This window comes from Drosophila gunungcola, assembly GCF_025200985.1.
Source record: "Drosophila gunungcola strain Sukarami chromosome 3L unlocalized genomic scaffold, Dgunungcola_SK_2 000014F, whole genome shotgun sequence".
In the NCBI taxonomy this organism is placed as follows: Eukaryota; Metazoa; Arthropoda; class Insecta; order Diptera; family Drosophilidae; genus Drosophila; species Drosophila gunungcola.
In genome coordinates, this window is record NW_026453182.1 from 1,781,277 (window position 1) to 1,797,952 (window position 16,676).

General features: G+C 41.7%; 5 protein-coding genes across 5 annotated transcripts in view; 3 read left to right on the forward strand and 2 right to left on the reverse strand.

Annotated features, from left to right (window-relative positions):
* Nucleotides 1-248: 248 nt before the first annotated feature.
* Nucleotides 249-1,867, reverse strand: LOC128260042 (chondroitin proteoglycan-2-like). Its single transcript, XM_052992735.1, is given in 3 exon segments — nucleotides 249-860; nucleotides 862-1,682; nucleotides 1,757-1,867. Coding segments are annotated over 3 exon segments (1,416 nt in total). The 5' UTR covers nucleotides 1,779-1,867; the 3' UTR covers nucleotides 249-287.
* Nucleotides 1,868-4,536: 2,669 nt separating this feature from the next.
* Nucleotides 4,537-6,552, forward strand: LOC128260046 (peritrophin-44-like). The gene is made up of 2 exons (XM_052992738.1): nucleotides 4,537-5,402; nucleotides 5,471-6,552. Exons 1-2 carry the CDS (start codon nucleotides 5,396-5,398, stop codon nucleotides 6,490-6,492), a joined length of 1,029 nt encoding a protein of 342 aa, XP_052848698.1. The 5' UTR covers nucleotides 4,537-5,395; the 3' UTR covers nucleotides 6,493-6,552.
* Nucleotides 6,553-6,696: 144 nt separating this feature from the next.
* Nucleotides 6,697-9,161, reverse strand: LOC128260043 (26S proteasome regulatory subunit 10B). Its single transcript, XM_052992736.1, has 3 exons — nucleotides 9,131-9,161; nucleotides 8,429-9,055; nucleotides 6,697-7,927 (listed from the first exon to the last, which is right to left on the reverse strand). Exons 2-3 carry the CDS (start codon nucleotides 9,044-9,046, stop codon nucleotides 7,349-7,351), a joined length of 1,197 nt encoding a protein of 398 aa, XP_052848696.1. The 5' UTR covers nucleotides 9,047-9,055; nucleotides 9,131-9,161; the 3' UTR covers nucleotides 6,697-7,348.
* Nucleotides 9,162-9,933: 772 nt separating this feature from the next.
* On the forward strand, nucleotides 9,934-11,741 carry LOC128260049 (kelch-like protein 41b). The gene is made up of 4 exons (XM_052992747.1): nucleotides 9,934-10,297; nucleotides 10,598-10,663; nucleotides 10,724-11,159; nucleotides 11,225-11,741. The coding sequence occupies exons 2-4, from the start codon at nucleotides 10,653-10,655 to the stop codon at nucleotides 11,714-11,716; spliced, it is 939 nt and encodes a 312-aa protein (XP_052848707.1). The 5' UTR covers nucleotides 9,934-10,297; nucleotides 10,598-10,652; the 3' UTR covers nucleotides 11,717-11,741.
* A 2,859-nt stretch (nucleotides 11,742-14,600) lies between these two features.
* Nucleotides 14,601-16,676, forward strand: part of LOC128260035 (uncharacterized) — a 104,279-nt gene continuing 102,203 nt past the window's right edge. The window contains 3 exon segments of the mRNA XM_052992726.1: nucleotides 14,601-14,773; nucleotides 14,983-16,509; nucleotides 16,511-16,531. Coding sequence (XP_052848686.1) covers nucleotides 15,118-16,509; nucleotides 16,511-16,531 — 1,413 coding nt within the window. The 5' untranslated portion in view covers nucleotides 14,601-14,773; nucleotides 14,983-15,117.

A 16,676-nucleotide genomic window follows, 5' to 3' on the forward strand; every position in this document is an offset into this window, starting at 1 on the left:
CACGAACGCTTATTGTTTTTGGTAATATCGCTGCAAAATGGGCAATATTTCTAGATGTTAAGCAGATAATTCGTCAACAAAATGGATACCCCCTACTTCTATTTGACTAAAGGGTATTTCTAATCGTTAAGTTTATGCCCCTCTCTTTGATTGAGTGCCCACAGCTGTCGGCCTTTTCACGCCGAATAACTGATTAGATTGATTTACCACCCCCGAGTTTCATTAATAAATAGGCCGATTGGACCAGCTGCCTTCACATTGGTTTTCTTTATTCGACAATCGGTCATTTAAAGAGAGCAGACCACTTCGGATTTATAATTGCAGGTCTGCATGTTTTGGTCCCAGTACAACCCATCGGGGCACTCCATCTCGACCTCGCACTCGCACTGGCAGACGACATAGTTGCCGCAATTTGTCGTGGAACGGAAGTGAGTGCCTTCGCGTTGACCCAGACAGCGACCGTTACTCTCGCAGGAGGTTCCCGAAGGTCCTGCATTGGGACCCGTGGGCGGGGCATATGGCCACTCACAATCATAATCTTGCGGGAACCGGCATTCTTCCTCATACGGATCGTAGACCAGGTTGTTCGGACAATATTGCTCAACGGCGCAGTTGAAGTTGCACTTGTAGAACATGTTGCACTTGCCCTCCACCGGGAAGAGCTCTCCCTCCGGCTGATTCTGGCACACTGTGACGGTGGAATTGCAGGCCACCTCGGGCACATAGCCCGCTGGATAGTCGCACTGATCCGAGGTGGCATTGTAGACCAGACCATTGTGGCATTCAACCGCCGAGGATACACTCGCCGAACCATTGTCCTTTACCCAATCGCAGACCTGAGCCTCCTCATTGAACTTCAGATCCCTCGGAACAGGGCATCGCAACCGGGCACTGGCATTGACAGATAAAAAATCCATTTGAATCGGGGTCCTCGAACATTGCTCCGTCCTTCTGACGGGCGCACACACCCTGACTGGAGCAGACGGTGCCCGAGGGTCCTACTACCTCGCCCGAAGCATCGGCGGTGGGTATGCAGTCCACGTTCCACCAGTAGTCGCAGTCATTTATCGCCAGGTTGAAGTACAGCCCGGAGGGGCAGAGGAACTCCTCGGCGCAGCCATTGTTGCATTGGAGGAAACTAACGCAGATGCCGGGCAGATCGACATAGGTACCAGTTTCCTTTCCGACACAATTCGTGCGGGGGCTTTTGCAATACGCGGGCGCAGCACCTGGACTCGATGGTGTGGTATTGGAGTCATCGTCATCCGAGGTTGCATCAGTAGCATCGGTGGAGTCCGAGGGATCGGTCACCGAAGTGGGCGTAGTATCCGTCGGGCAGTCCTCGGTGACCGCAGTGGTTGTTTCTTCGATATCTTCGATGGGATCTTGGCACTCCTCGGCGCAACAGTCGCAGGTGCACTGATCATTCACTCCGGCAAATGCTGAGAGTCCCAGGCAATTGGCTCGCCACTGAAAGTCACACTCCCCGAGGTCCCGATTGAAGTGAAGTCCCCGGGGGCAGCTGCCTATGATGGAGACCTCACCCCTTAGGCAAACCACAAAGCGGGCACAGTGAGTGGCCAGGGGCAATCGGGCGCCATCCTCCTCGTGTAGGCAAACGTTGGCCAACTGGGCCATCGCAGCCTGAAGGCCTCCGACCAGCAGCAAAAGCGTGCAAAGGCCTGCGAAGTGGTTTCGATTTGGGTTAATAGTTTCAAGGACCGAAACCTCCACCTCCACCTCCAACTCCACTCACCACTATAACCAAGGTTGCGCATTTTCACCGAACAGCTTTGAAGTAGTCCAAAATTCGCGAGCGACTAAATGGCAAACCAGGCAGAGTGGCAGCATTTAACTGCCGCGAGTGCTCCGAATCGGTAGTCAATCTTCTGATAATACCAATACCCATATCTATATCTCGATTAGTTCAGCAACTGATTTGTTTGCGCCGCTCGCTATCGCAGGTGTAATTAGGTGTGCGTGTCTGGAGCTCGGAGCTGGGACTCGGGGATTCTTTATCATAACCTACACCCAACCTACACCCAACCTACACACCCCCACCGCCCATAGAGTACCCAACATTTTTGGCATAGGTCTGCTGACTACCAACTGTTGAATGGGTCCCGACCTGGCGTCTGCCTAATTTATGCCTCCCCACACGCTTGTCGATAAGCAAAAAACGATCGCTTTATTGACACTTGAAATTAAATGACGTTTGTTGTCGCTCAAAATGAAGTGGCAGAAAATCGTAAATTTTTTCTTAAGTACAGCTGATAAAGCGGCAATCCACTATTGTATGGTGCTCGACTCTGGGATACTTGGTTCTTAAGCAATTTTCTAAAGGAGTCATTTTTTTGAATGAAAAATAACAATTGCAAATTGGTTACGTTAAGCGAAGTTGAACTCGTAATAAAAGTCCTAGTTAATGGCATTAAACCGTGAAGGTTTTTTTTTTGTAAACCATTTTTGTCAATATTAATAATATGGCGAACATTATCTAACATGGATTGTTTGAAATAGTCCGAAAAATGATAATGACGGTTAGATTCAGCCGTCAGAAGTGCAAAACAGTGCGTCACTCGGCTGTGGAAACCCTTTGGGCCATGTTACAAAAAAAACATTCAAGTTCGTGTTCCTCCCAAAAGTCCTGACTTGGAGAAAAACATGTTTTTGTATATTAAAGTTTTTATTGATGGTCAAAAAATTAATTTGGACATAAGCAGTTTAGTTTCGAATGAAAGACATCTTAAATTACAACCCATCAACCCATAAATTCCACCCACAAAATATTTAAAGTTCTTGATCAAAGTGTAAGTGATTGTGAAAACCTTTTTATAGCCGCTATGGGTACATGTTATAAGTTCCTGGAACTGCATGCAATCTCAAGCATTCAAATTAACCGATAACAAGCCCATTCCGTACGGTTCAACAATGAACCGAAATAGTAGCATTAAACTTGTCATTTTCGCTGGGAGATGCGTCCTTAGCTCGGCCGTGATTTTTAATGACGAAAATTACTTTTCCCTGTCATTTCAGTCGGCTTACTCGATCGAGCGTCCCAATTGCGGGGCAGAGAAGTCTGTTTGTCACAGAAATGCAATCGGTTCGCGACAATTACTGTTATGGGCTAAGGAGAACCAGAAACATATCGCCGAAGACTGCGGTGAGAGGCTTCCTGCTCCGCTACCCTACAGCTGGGATGAAACTCAAGACAATGCAATTCTAATTATTCAAATGCTAGCCAAGTACGCTTGAATTAAATTACCAAACTTGGGGAGGCCTAAATGGAAGAAAGGAGAGCAAAAGTTGTACTAAGACCAAAGCACTTGAGTTGGAAAGGCTTAGAGACTCTTCGGTGTCCATTACACTTCACGCATCGCCCTGGAGACGACTGCTCGTCTGAGGCCATAAGGGGCAACAAAAGACGACGGCCTGGCGGAAATATGAGTGGATCTGCCATCTCCCATCTCCCATCTCCCATCGCACCCAAACAGCCTCTATTATAAAAATCTTCTCAGGTGTAACAGGTTTCTCAGATTTAAGCAGAGGTCGCGCCTTTTCTATACACAGTCATCAGCGACACTCGGCTCGCAACCGATCGTCAATACGGCTATCGGACGGGACCTTTAGTTCAAAAGTGGCAGGATCGAAAAAAAGGAACTCTAGCCACTTATAGTACAGTTCGAATCGAAGAACTGAGATCGATTGGTGCATAGATATCAAGGGAACCCGCTCATTTCAACTCTAGCACCATTCGAAATCAGTGCTTTTGATAAGAATCAATCAGCAGAGTGTCTTAATCGAAGTGAATTTTTGCTGTGCCTCTGAAGAACTGAAACCAGAATGAAAAAAATATGTATTCAAAGGAAAAAGTAAACACAAATTAACAAGTAATGAGTGCCAAGTGGTAACCGCGTTGCTGAAAGAAGCCAACAAAGTGCAAGCGTGACTCTGGCCGGACCTTCAGTCGACGATCAGATCAGAATAAATAAACAACATTTGCTTCGTCATCAATGGAAATAGATTTCTTATCGCTTCCGAGTCGAAAAGTGTGACAAAATCTCATTGTTGACACTAAGTTTACATTGATTGTGAAGACATAATTACTCTCAATATCAACATTTTTTGCCTGCCCAAAGCAAAACTCTGTTCTTCCTATTTTTAAGAGAAAAATGGATGAACGCATTGCAAATAAGAGAAGAAAAATGTCAAAAAACCCCTTAACAATATTTTTTTGGGAAACGAAGAGTTGAATTTAAAATAAATATATTATTTAATAAGAAACATACGTGTTGATAGAGATAGAGAGTAATTTAAAATTAATAGCATTCTTATCTTAACCAACCTAACAATAATTTTGTATCTATTTGTTTTTTATGTTCTAAAAGGCTAAAACACTATCACACATAACCCTTAATTGCCTATATTAATCATACTGATTAAAAAAAAGTTACATTACTTACTACATTTTTAAAGAAAATTAACAATGTTGTCTGGGGAATATTTTGAGTTTAATATTATATATATTACTTCATCACAAAAATATTCTTATATTCAATACACTAATTGATAACAAAGTAATTTAAAATTAATAACATTCTTATCTTTTCTACCTTTTTTTTGGTGTGATACAAGGCGAAATCACTACCAATATATACAACAAAGTTGGCGAATCGACTGTCCATATACTCTTACTAATATTGCCTATATTTACTGCACTGATTTTTAAAGGAGGTTAGTGCAAACGGAAATTTTAACACAGTTTTGTAATCAAAAATCACTAACCGAAATTAGGATTATATTATTTTTAGGTTTACTAAACTTTAAATTAGGTCTAGAGTGATAAAACTTTAATTTACTGAAGTCACAGAGCATTCCTATTCTCAGTAAGCTGTTTTCCCAATTGAAGCTTTAATTAACAGTATATGTTGGTTAATGCGCTTATCGACTAAAAAACATTTGTTTCCAAAAATAAAAACACTCTCTATTATAAGTCTATGCACAGAAGAAATACTATTTTTGCTGAACAAACATTATAATTAATTATTACAAAATCTTCTCCTAAGGTAATTTCGTAAATCTTATCTCTGAAGATTTTAAACCAGTTCTTTGAAGGTTTTAATTTTTTTCAATTTTTTTTTAAATTCAGACGTACAACTACGCTTGATATTGTATGTCAAGCAGTCAGCAAACAATTTAATTGAAAACTCTATGATCTCTGTTTGTGACAAGAACCAAATCTTATCTCTTTTAGGTGTAGTAAATTAATGTCATCCGAATGGGAAAATCTTCGATTTGTCACTACAGTGTTAAGAACTCTATAAAAGGCCGAGGTGGGCCTGCTAAATGTTAGTTGACTTTTTTAAGTTATTAGTGACGGGGAACCTCTTTCAAAATGCGAGGTAGTGACTGTTTCTTGAGAGTGATTAAAGTGAAATGTTATCTAATTTATACCTATAAACCATTCCAGGACTTTCAAGTTCTTTGATCCTGCAGGCCAGTCTTCTGGTCCTGATGGTCGGTCTGAGCACTCAAACGCAGTTTTTCAATTCCACTCAGGACGTCTGCCGCCTTTTTAAGGATGGAACGCAACTGCGAAAGCCTGGAACCTGCAATGAATGGATTGAGTGCAAGAACTTTGTCACCGCTGAGACCGGAACCTGTCCTGAAAAAACGCCGTACTTCAGTCTTACCAATAACAAATGCTATTCGAAATCGGACACCAGTTACTGCGACACAAGTAAGTTATGCACGGCATCGACAAAGGGCTATGTTGGAGATACCTTGAACTGCGCCAATTGGTACCTCTGCGATGGAAAGGTTTTAAAGGGCCAGGGAGCTTGCCCCTCAGGCATGTACTTTGATCAAGAGAAGCAGATGTGTGTCTACGCCGAGAATACTGTTTGCACCGCCACCTTCGAGTGGTGCAACATTGTGCCTGTGACCAAAGTGGCATTCCGCGACGAGGCCAACTGCAACAAGTACTTCACCTGCACCAAGAAATTCGTTCTGGAGCCGCACACCTGCGAAACTGGCAAATACTTCGACGTGGCCACAGGTACTTGCATCGACAGCAAGCTCGTCGTCTGCGATAGCCATCCATTGCCGGAGAACGTATGCGGCACCAAGAAACTGGCCGTGCGCAACAAGTTCGTATCGGACGGGGCCACCTGCCGTGGCTACTACTACTGCCGGGATTTGGGCTCCGGCGTCCCCGATCCCGACCCCATTTTCCAGCAGTGCAACGAGGACACCTTCTTCAACCAGGAGCGTCAGGGGTGTATGCCCCGCGAGAGCCAGAAGTGCACCTTCGATCGGTGCGATGGCCGCCAGGATGGCTTCGAGGTGACCGAGACGGACGGATGCCACAACTACGTCGAGTGCGTCGATGGCCGGGAGGGTACCGTCTTCAGCTGCGAGAATGAGTACTTTAATGTTGCCACCCAGAAGTGCACGGCAACTAAAACATCCTACGAAGCATGCAGTGCTTAGTGGCCAAGGTCATGCCATCTATTTGATAAAATATAATAATTAATGCAACCAAAAAACGTACTTTAAATCGTACTTTAAACGCTATAGTATAAACAAATATTTTATTATCAGGGTTTTAAGATGCTCTCAACTTTTTAAATGTTTTTCTTTGGCTGTGCTGCTGCTGTGAGCACTTGCTGAAAGCAAATTAACAACATTATCAACAAAAGCAGAAGCAATGTTTCTGACTTGGGTGTGAGAGCTTGGGAAGCAAAATCCGACTGCCACTGTAACAGCAACACATTTCAAGCTTGATAATAATGGAGAATATTACTTTTACTTTGGGACTTTATTTAAAAAAATTTTGTTTCATCATTTTTTATGAATATAAAATTTTCTTTCCAATTGCTCACAGCAATACTTTTGGCAGTTCGAAATGCTGTCGAAGCAAATGACTTTTCACAGCATAGCAAAGCAAATATAACATTATTTTCAATGGTAATTGTTTTGATTTAGTTTTGTTTTTATTGGAAACGTTTGTCGAGCTTTCTGCAACATCACAGCCTAGACTAAGGTGCTTTTGCATCCTTAATTTTAATTTATAATAGTTAAAATAAAACCTGTTTCCGAAATTTTCTTTTTTTTATTTTTTACATATATTTCTTAGCATTCGTATACACGCGCTTCGAGAAAATGTTTTAGTCTCGATACTAAAAATTATTTTGAGGTAGAAATAAGGATACTAATTTCGAATTGTTTAGATTTATCCTAATTTCGGATTGTTTAGATGCTTTCTTTAATCTGAGATCGGTTTTGTGCTGGCAATTGACAGCGTTTTATGACAATCTTTTATTTAAATAAGTCGCACAATTGATTCCTAAATGGGCTTGTAGTCCAACCGCGATTCCAACTTCTTGTTGTCGGCGATTTTGCGAACAGCCTTCATGAAATCCTCCTGCACAACATACTCTCGATCGGAGCGCAGGGCAAACAGCCCGGCCTCCGTGCAAATGTTCCGTAGATCGGCGCCATTAAACATGTCCGACAGCTTAACCACCGCTTCGTAGTCAATTTCCCCGCCTTTCGACAGTGGTCCGGCGTGAATCTTGAGGATGTCCATGCGAGCCACCTCGTTGGGAAGCGGGATCTCGAGCTTGCGATCCAGGCGACCTGGACGCAGGAGGGCAGGATCCAGTGTGTCCGGCCGATTGGTGGCCATTATCATTTTTACCTGGCCCAGGGCATCAAAGCCATCCATCTGGTTGAGCAGCTCCATTAGCGTGCGCTGGATCTCGCGATCGGCGGAAGTTCCTTCGGAGAAACGCCGCCCTCCGATGGCGTCGATCTCGTCCATGAATATGATGCACGGCTGGTGGTCGCGGGCGTATGCAAACATCTCGCGAATTAGACGGGCACTCTCTCCAATATACTTGTCCACAATGGCCGATGAAACCACCTTCGGATATGGTAATATATTAATATCCTAAGGTAAAGCTTTTAAGCCCTTAACTTTATACACTTCTGTTTCTTTTTCATTTACTTTTGAAAAATTTGTAAAAAATTGATTCGCACTAACAGGTTATAAAACTTAAACAAAAAAGTCAAATACATTATTTATCACAAAATAAACAAAACTTACCTTTCCTAATCATACATTTGTGAGGATCGGCCAGGATCAGTTATATTAAATACTTGTTTCACACAAGCTTTTTAACATAAAAAACATTACAAATTTGAAGTAACCAATTTTATTTAGTGATGCTTTAAAGCTAACAGGAAGACCTAAAAATTATCATATAAATTTGTACCACCTTTTGGTCATGATTGGGTGATATTGTCAATTATTTAACCTAATCGTATTATTATACCAGCCATTTTCTGTATGTAAAGCAAAAGCTTTGTCATTTTCCAAAGAAAACACCACCCCGGAATCATATTAGACAGGTATATTACTCACCTTCAGAAAGTTGGCGTCCATCTGGGAGGCGATGGCGCGGGCCAGGAGGGTTTTGCCGGTGCCAGGTGGCCCATAGAGCAGACATCCCTTTGGCGGACTGATACCCACGCGCAGGAAGATCTCTGGATTGAGGAGCGGCAGTTCAATGACCTCGCGAAGCTCACGGATCTGCTGGCCAAGACCGCCGATCTCGGCGTAGTTGACGTTTCCCGGATCCTCGTGCGTCATGTTGTAGACCAGGGGATCCACTTCGCGCGGCAAGTATCGCATTATGGTCAGAGTGGTCACATCGAGGGCGACCCGAGTGCCGGCCTTGAGTTTATCCTTGTTGATCTGCCGCCGACATCCGACCACGTAGCGCGGTCCATTCGAAGCCTTGACAATGAAGTTGTCCGGGGTCAGCTGCTTGAGGACCTCCCCGAGCATCTGACCCACGCTCTGCAGCGCCCGCAGGTCGTCCTCGGACTTCTCGTACTGGACACTGAGTACCTTGTGCTTGTCCCGAAGCGACTTCAAACGCGACTCAATCTCGCGGTGCTCCAAAAGCTTGGTGCGGTATGTGGTGAGAGCCTTAACGCGCTCATCGTCCATGGGGGGACGTGCTTGTGGAGCTGCCATTCCTTTAGCCTGGAAATATTTTATTTTATTTAAACTACCCCGAACCTTTTCAGCCGAAATTCGTTTCAAAATGTGCAAACTCACGGTACGATTTTGACGTCTGTCAAGTTTAAACTTTAGGAGCCCTGAGATGAACTCAATTATGAACTACTCCGCTATGTAACACTTTTATAGAAAATTGAAACGCGAGAAAGAAACATCTTAAAGAAACAGAACATTTTCTATCTATTTTAATATATTTTTTTACAATTTTTTGCTTTTATATTTTCATTTTGAAATTCTTATATATATATCAGTCATGCCTTTATTTTAAAAATGTAGCTAATAAAAAAAAATTTTTAGGTTGAACCTTCATTGCACTTTAAGCACCTTAGAGCTTGAAAAGCTTTTTTTTAAGACATTTCGCAGATGGCGCCACTGTGTAGCAACTTAACATAAAACCCAAATCCGATAGAGATGAAGGACGTAAAGAACTGAGCACTTTTCATCAGTGCTACCAGTTGCCTTATCTAAGGAAAATTTGAACTCCATTAATTTATTTTTAAAAAAGAAAGAAAGCAAATTTCGGCAAGCCAACTTTTAAGTACCCTTGCAGCTATTAAAAAGTTAAATATTCCTTAAAACGACTATGTTTATGGCTGGTATTTATATCATTCCCATTTTGATAAGACTTAAAACGAAATTTTGAAGTAGTGAAGCATTAATTTATTGTGAAATATATATATCTTGTTCGAAGTAAACAATTTTATTATAATATTATAATATATTATATTTAATGTTCGTTTATGCTTTGTATTGTAAGGAAGTTATAGCCGGATTCCATTGGCGCATTAAAACGCATTTTGCCTACTGCGCATTTATTTACACAGGGAATCCCATAGGGCCAAAAGCCACATTTAAAATAAATACGATATTTTTTATTCATTTCTTTTCGATTTTTCACAATTCAAATTAAACAAACCCAGATCAGCTGTTCGTGCCACTCACATGTCGGAGTAACATTAGCTAAATGCTAATGCGCCAATGGAATCAGGCACATTTAAAAAGTCCACTAATGCGGTAATGGAATCAGGCTATTAATTTCTTTAAATATACCACACTGCTTCTGGTGGAAATAGGCTATAATTGTGAAAGCGATATTGGAAACGCATTAGTAAAATTAATCGATAAGAGTTATTGAAACGTTCAAGAAATCGAATTGTATGACTTCCATCATTTTGGATTTATCCAGAGAGCTTAAATGGTCGTAAGGTAAGTGCATTATTTTTTTTACCAAAGTGCATAAATTAAAACTTAGCGCATTTTGTGTTGTATCTATCTAATGATAATAAGATAGTGTTTTGCAGGAAGAGCCTGACCGCAGTCAACACACAAAGAATGTATGTGTGCCGACCAGAGAATTTTTTAGTATAAAGAGGATTCCCAGAATTTAAAAATTTTCATAGAATTTTTAGAACATGAGTTCGATCTTATTATATTAAAAAAAAGGGTTTAACGTTTATTTAACTAATTTATTGCCAAATCCTTTAAAACCAATTTTAATTTTTTTAGATTTTCCAGTCGATTTTAGAGTGTTATTAAGATTTGGAGCTAAAAGGAGTGCGAAATGAGTACCAAGTATGTTCTAATGGAGTATTACACATGTCCACTCCTTAAATTTTTTTTTTTGTTCTCTAGATCTGATACCACTTTCTTTCATCTCATGGAGAAAGGAAAGTTCTCTGATTGCCGTTTCAAAGTGGGATCGGAAACATTTGATTGCCACAAGATCATCTTGGCTAGTGTATCGGACTATTTTGATCGCTTGTTCCTTGAGGAATCTACAAAGGTGACCTCCAAAATTTATTCGCTGGTTGACGTTAAGCCAGACACCTTTAAGAATTTTCTTAAGTACGCATATACCCGAAACGAAAAAGATATTTGCAACTATTCAAATGCCATGATTATGGAGCTCTTCGAGTGCGGATCCAAATGGTTAGTAAAATCAATGACCAACATCTGCTCTAAGCACCTTAAAATCCATTGTGATTCTATGCCGTTTGGCGATATGCTTAAAATGTTTGAGTTTTCGCATAGAATGGATAATTTGGAACTGATCAATGCTTCTAAAGAAGTGAGTAATTCTGTGAAAGGGTAATGGGTTCCTTTTTAATCATTTATAATATTATATCTCTGCAGGTCATGACAAAACGCTTTGCTAAGTCATTGAATTGCTTCGAGGCACTCCATTTGACCCCAAAAGTCTTTGAGAAGTACGTTCTTGCTACCTCCGAGGTCCTACCAGAAGTCGAACGGTTCAAAATGATCCAGGCCTATCTTGACGTGAACGGCTTAAAATTTGATAAATCAAATCAGAGTTCGCTGAAGGAAAGCAAAGATAAAAACAACGAAACGAACGACACAGAGAACGAGGATTATGATCTTTTCGTACTACCAGAGGCTCCGAAACTTTTCCCACCGACTCTAATAATAGGAGAAATGGAGAAGTGTCATTTGGAACCACCAAACTCAGATTTTGTTCATAAACTTCTAAGCTATATTAACTATAAGTTGATGTGTAGCCAGGATTTTTATGAAGTTGTTGGCAAGTCCGATTTGTTAACATTCCAAGAAAAGTTTGAAAATCTATACTTAACTATCAAGAGTTCTGATAATGAGGATGATAAATAAACGAATTAACCAATGAAAGGTTGCATTGAAGGAAAATAAATATTTTCTTACTGAATAACAAATATATTATAAATACGTTTTTTATTTATATCAAACTTAAGCTGTTCCTTTCAGATTTCAGTATATACAAAACTTGCTAGATAATGTTAATAAATATTTTATTGTTTAAAACAAAACGCCAAGAAGTCAGTGGCTAATTTACACTATGTCAAAAGTGGTTTTTCAGTCATCTGACAATTGAAAAGCGAGGAGATGTACATAGTAAGTGGTTTGGCTTTCAGTTTTCTGCTGGTACGCAAATATCATCGAATGGTTAGGAAGGTGCTGGCCGGGAACCAAATGTCGGCATGGTGGCATCCAGGCAATAAATCAGGGCATTTTGGGAGCACTCTGTGTTACGAATCCAGCTGCTTCGAGGGGCGACCAAAACATCGGGAATTCCACTGGAACAGTGCATCCTCCGGTCGAAATGCTCCGCATTCGGGACAAATGACAAATATGCAGTTTGCAAATGTTTAATGAATTTTGGCCTCTCGTAGCAGCGCTAATTGCTGCCAAGTACTTTGGATGCGATATTTAGCCTCACCATTTCATAAATACAATTGCTGTGAATTTCTATGCGCTCTTTGGGTTCTGGACTTGTAATTTGCTACTTTTTCTAGTGAAGTATTTTATTATATATAAAATAAAATCTCGAAGATTAATTTTTTGAGGATCCTAATTAAAACTAATCATTTAGTTTATACTGTATTACAAATACAATTTAAAATATAAATTTCTCGAAACAAAGAATTGTGGAGATATAAACATTTTAAGGGTATAAGCTTAAAATGGTAGCTATTTATTAGTTAATTTGGATTTCCACCTTTACGGTCACTCTTAAAAATTCCTTAACCAGCATCACGCACTCGAAAGAAATAATGTTAAGAGATGGAAAGCATATCCTGGCCAACTGACTAAAACGTATCTAAAGAGGACAGTGGAACACAAACAACAGAAATCTGAATGAAGTTTTCTGAAAACGAAACTGAAATTCTATTTAATAAAGTTTGGTTGCTTGGATGGTCCGTTGAATGTTGCATGGCACAACATGCGGCGCAGATGTTTCCCGCCATCCAGCCAAAGTTCGGCATCTGGCCAGAACAAGAGGGCTCTTCGATTTTTGCTCACTTAGGCCAGTGTCGCCATGAAAGAAATTAAACGCAGTTGCCTTGTGGCAACTTTCGCTTGTTTTCGATCTTGACTTCTGACATCCTCTGTGACAGGGAATTACAGCCGAGCTCATGGGCGTGGCTGGCCAACATGTTCCTCTAAAATTATGGCTTGACTCCGACATCAACGCACTTTAAGAGCCCAATTCGGTTTCAGTTTAAAACCTATTTTTGTTTAATTTTGAAGAAATTTTAATATAATAATTTAGCTTTAAAACTATTGTTTGATATTACATTTGTATATTTGTTTTTAACTTCTGTTACTTTTGAATCTATGGATCCACACGTAATTATTTGTCTCTGTTTTGATCTTGAACTACTATTTGTTTTATTAAAAGGTTTGGACGCTTCTTATTAATTATGTGAGGCCTTGTATCTAGAATATTATTTGCATATGGATGTAGCATATGCTAATGCAAATTTTAGACCCAGCCTGAATTTGAATTTCATTAACACGGTTCGAGGCGTGCAACGCTGCAAACGCTGCAAACACCTACTTCCCCTCCATTTTCCGATTCCCGCCCTTTAGGCACTCAACCCGTCCGATGCTTGATGGCCATACATCAGGATGAAGGATGAGCACTCCAGAGGATGTACAATATGTGCCATGTGCAAGTGCTTACATATGTACACAGGTACAGGTGTGCCGGAATGTGGCCATGCATTGTAACGCTAACTGGTGTCGCCGTCAAGATGCAAGAAATGTTCACACTTCAAAAAAAATGAAATCCAAACTTTAAAACAGAAAAGACCCCTTTCGTTTAATACATTGGTGGAGAAAGTCATACCACAGGAAATTGGTTGAAACAATTGGGAGAAAGATTTGTTTTTAGGAATGACTAACTGGCATACGTACCGTATGAATAACTTCGCGCAGCGCCTAAATCTTAAAACAATAATAATTGTTTTTTAATATTAATTGTTTAAAAACATTTTTTCCTGAGTGTTAAATTGAGGGGAGTGAGTGTTTTGAGTTGAGGCTAACAAAAATGGATGTGCGTCGTGACTGCAAAATTGCTTTGGATGCCAAATGAATCCACTTGCATATTTCACTGCCGCCCTGTCACCTGCGGGCTCACCTGTGGGCCACCTTTGGCTGTAAGTCGGGAAAACCCTATCATAAAAACAATGGATGTTAGCTTTCCTCTTAGGTGAAATAGTAACTTTGATTACGAAGCTGGCTTTAAAGCAAAAAGAAACATTAAACCTTATTGAGGACATAGGCTGCTTAATACGCATACGGTAAATGCATAAGCACAGTGAGTGAGAAAAGTGAGTGTGATGTACTCTTTCAGTTTATTTAAAATTCTAAAGGTCTGTAAAAGCTAACAACTAGTATTCTTGAATTTTAAAAATTTAGTTCAATCTTTATAAAAAAACTAATTTCAGAAAAAATCGTTTAGGTTCAATCTTTCTTTAAAGTTCGCATTAAATTAAAATAAACATTAAATTTAAACAATCTACTTACAATGACATTAGCTAAACTTAAAATAACATTACATTAACATAGCGACCCACTGCCTTAGTTTTTTTGGTGGGGCAGGTCACTTACGATCCACAGCTTCCACCAAGTTCCAATGGCGCTTATTGCGGAAACTGTTGCTGCTGCTGTTAGCAGTGACTTTATAAAGTAACGGTACCACATCCAAATAGAGGCCAGTGTGCTGGCTGTTCCGCGTGGCAACGGTAATCGAAAGCGGTATCGGTCAACAGTAACGGCACTGTTTATCGGAAAATGTGACGGAATATTGGCGGGATTGTGCGTGTTATATTTTGTTTATTTTAGTTTTCATGTTGATAAAGTAATGAAAAGGTCTTTATCAAAAACAGTGACAAGATGAACAGAGTTAGTAAATATAAATATTATTTTCAACTGACCTATGTACATACATATGTACGAAATTTCCAAATTGTGTAACTTTGGTTTCTATTAAAACAAGTCATTTGAATATTGCTCTACCGCGAAATTTATGGGTTTTTGAATATATATCTTCTTTGCTGTAAGACTTTTCATTTAATAAAATGCGTAAATATAATGATTGAATGTTCTTTTAGTTTTTTAAGATGATGGTGTTGAAATAAAAGTTTTACATATTCCAACCGACAATAACTTTCCTTGTTAATAAAAGTGAGATACCTAATAGGTATAATCCAACCCATCTAATGAGTGACTAACCATTTTGCGCAACGATGTCTTCCGGCGAGTGGGACCTGCGGGCGCTGAAAGCGCTCGAGGAAGAGGAGCAGCGCGAGTTCCTGGCCCTCAGCCAGAGGAACCTCTTCGATCCGCTGCCGAATCCCACCGGCGATGCGGCCAGTGCGAAGCCATCGCTTACCTACGCCCAGTTGCATCCGCACCTGCTGAAGTTGCCGACGATCGATGAGTGCCAACTGATGGCCGTGAAGCAGCAAAGGTCAGCGGCCCTGCGATTCAGCCGTGCTCTTTCCCTGTCCGCCCACTCGCTCACCTCGCGAACCGGAAGCGGTATGGCCACCGGAAGCGGAAATGGCCTTGGCCTCGGTCGGAAATTGAAGGCCCGCTTGGTGGGCGCCAAATCCAGTGGTTCGCTGTCGCCCGGTCGCCATTCGCACAGCTACAGTGTGTCCCCGGTATACACACCGCCGCCCATGCGAAGATGTGCCACCCTGCATCACACGCAACCGGTTCGCAAGGCCTTCAAGAATCTCCAGCAGCTGCAGGAGCGGAAGCGCCAGGCGGCCGGAAGTCACCTACAAAGGATCGCTGGCACTGGAAAAACCTACTGGAAGTACGGAGTCAACTCGACGGCTGCCTCGATAGTGGGCCAACGAGCCCGCCAAACGCAACAGATCGAAGTGGAGGACTGCAACGGGTCGGACGAAGTGAATTCGGAGCCACAGGAAATCTCCGAAGCGGAAACGGGATCCTGCAGCGTGCCCCTGCCCTCGAAGGACACCAATGAAATACTGCGTCTGATGCTCAGTGCGGCCAGTTCGGCGGTCACGGTGACCCCGACGGCGGCGGCCATTGGAAACGGCAGCGTGACCGGAGCAACTGGTGGCGGCCTGCCAGGGCGACGATACCAGAACGCCAGCGACGCTGAGGAGGACGAAACTGTTGCGTACGAAGCTTTCCACCAGGCATCCACCAAAAGCTTCGAGCGCGGCGCTCTCTTGCGAGTCGGCAGTTTAACAGTGCAAGAGAGCGATAACGGTAAAGCCAATGCAATGAGTCCACATAACAGTCCTGGTCGCGAAACGCAATCCACAACGGCGGGTTCGGTGGGCAGGCGGATGTTCAAGTCCTCCTCTTTGGATTGGCCCGGGGAATCACAGCAGCATCAGCAGCAGCATCAGCAACATAAACCACAGACCCATCAGCAACATCTAAGCCAGCAGCAACATCAGACTGCAAATCAACTGGAGCTGGTCGAACCGACAAAGGATAATCGATTCCGGCAGCGGGATCACTGGGAACTCGACCACGTCCACTTCCATCACGAGGCACTCGGACATCTAGCCACCAACGGCGCCACCGTCATCGATGACGAACTGGAGCAGCATATCAAGCACTGTTCCTGCTCCTGCAATCACATGGGCTACTGGCAACTCAATGGACTATCAGGTGAGTAAATAGATATCTAAAGCTTTTTCAAAAATCTCTTGAGTCTTTATGATAAATTGGTGGAAAATCACTTAAAAAACTTTGAATGGCCTTAAGGATTCTACAGATTTGAGGGCCACTTGGCATATACTTTGGCAACATTTAT

Bases quoted from the DNA above. Each gene is read 5' to 3' on its own strand.
- LOC128260049 (XM_052992747.1), top strand. The intron at 11,160-11,224 runs GTGAGTAATTCT...ATATCTCTGCAG, and splicing joins TGATCAATGCTTCTAAAGAA to GTCATGACAAAACGCTTTGC.
- LOC128260043 (XM_052992736.1), bottom strand. From the start codon at position 9,046: ATGGCAGCTCCACAAGCACGTCCCCCCATGGACGATGAGCGCGTTAAG. The intron at 7,928-8,428 runs GTGAGTAATATA...CCATATCCGAAG, and splicing joins TGGACGCCAACTTTCTGAAG to GTGGTTTCATCGGCCATTGT.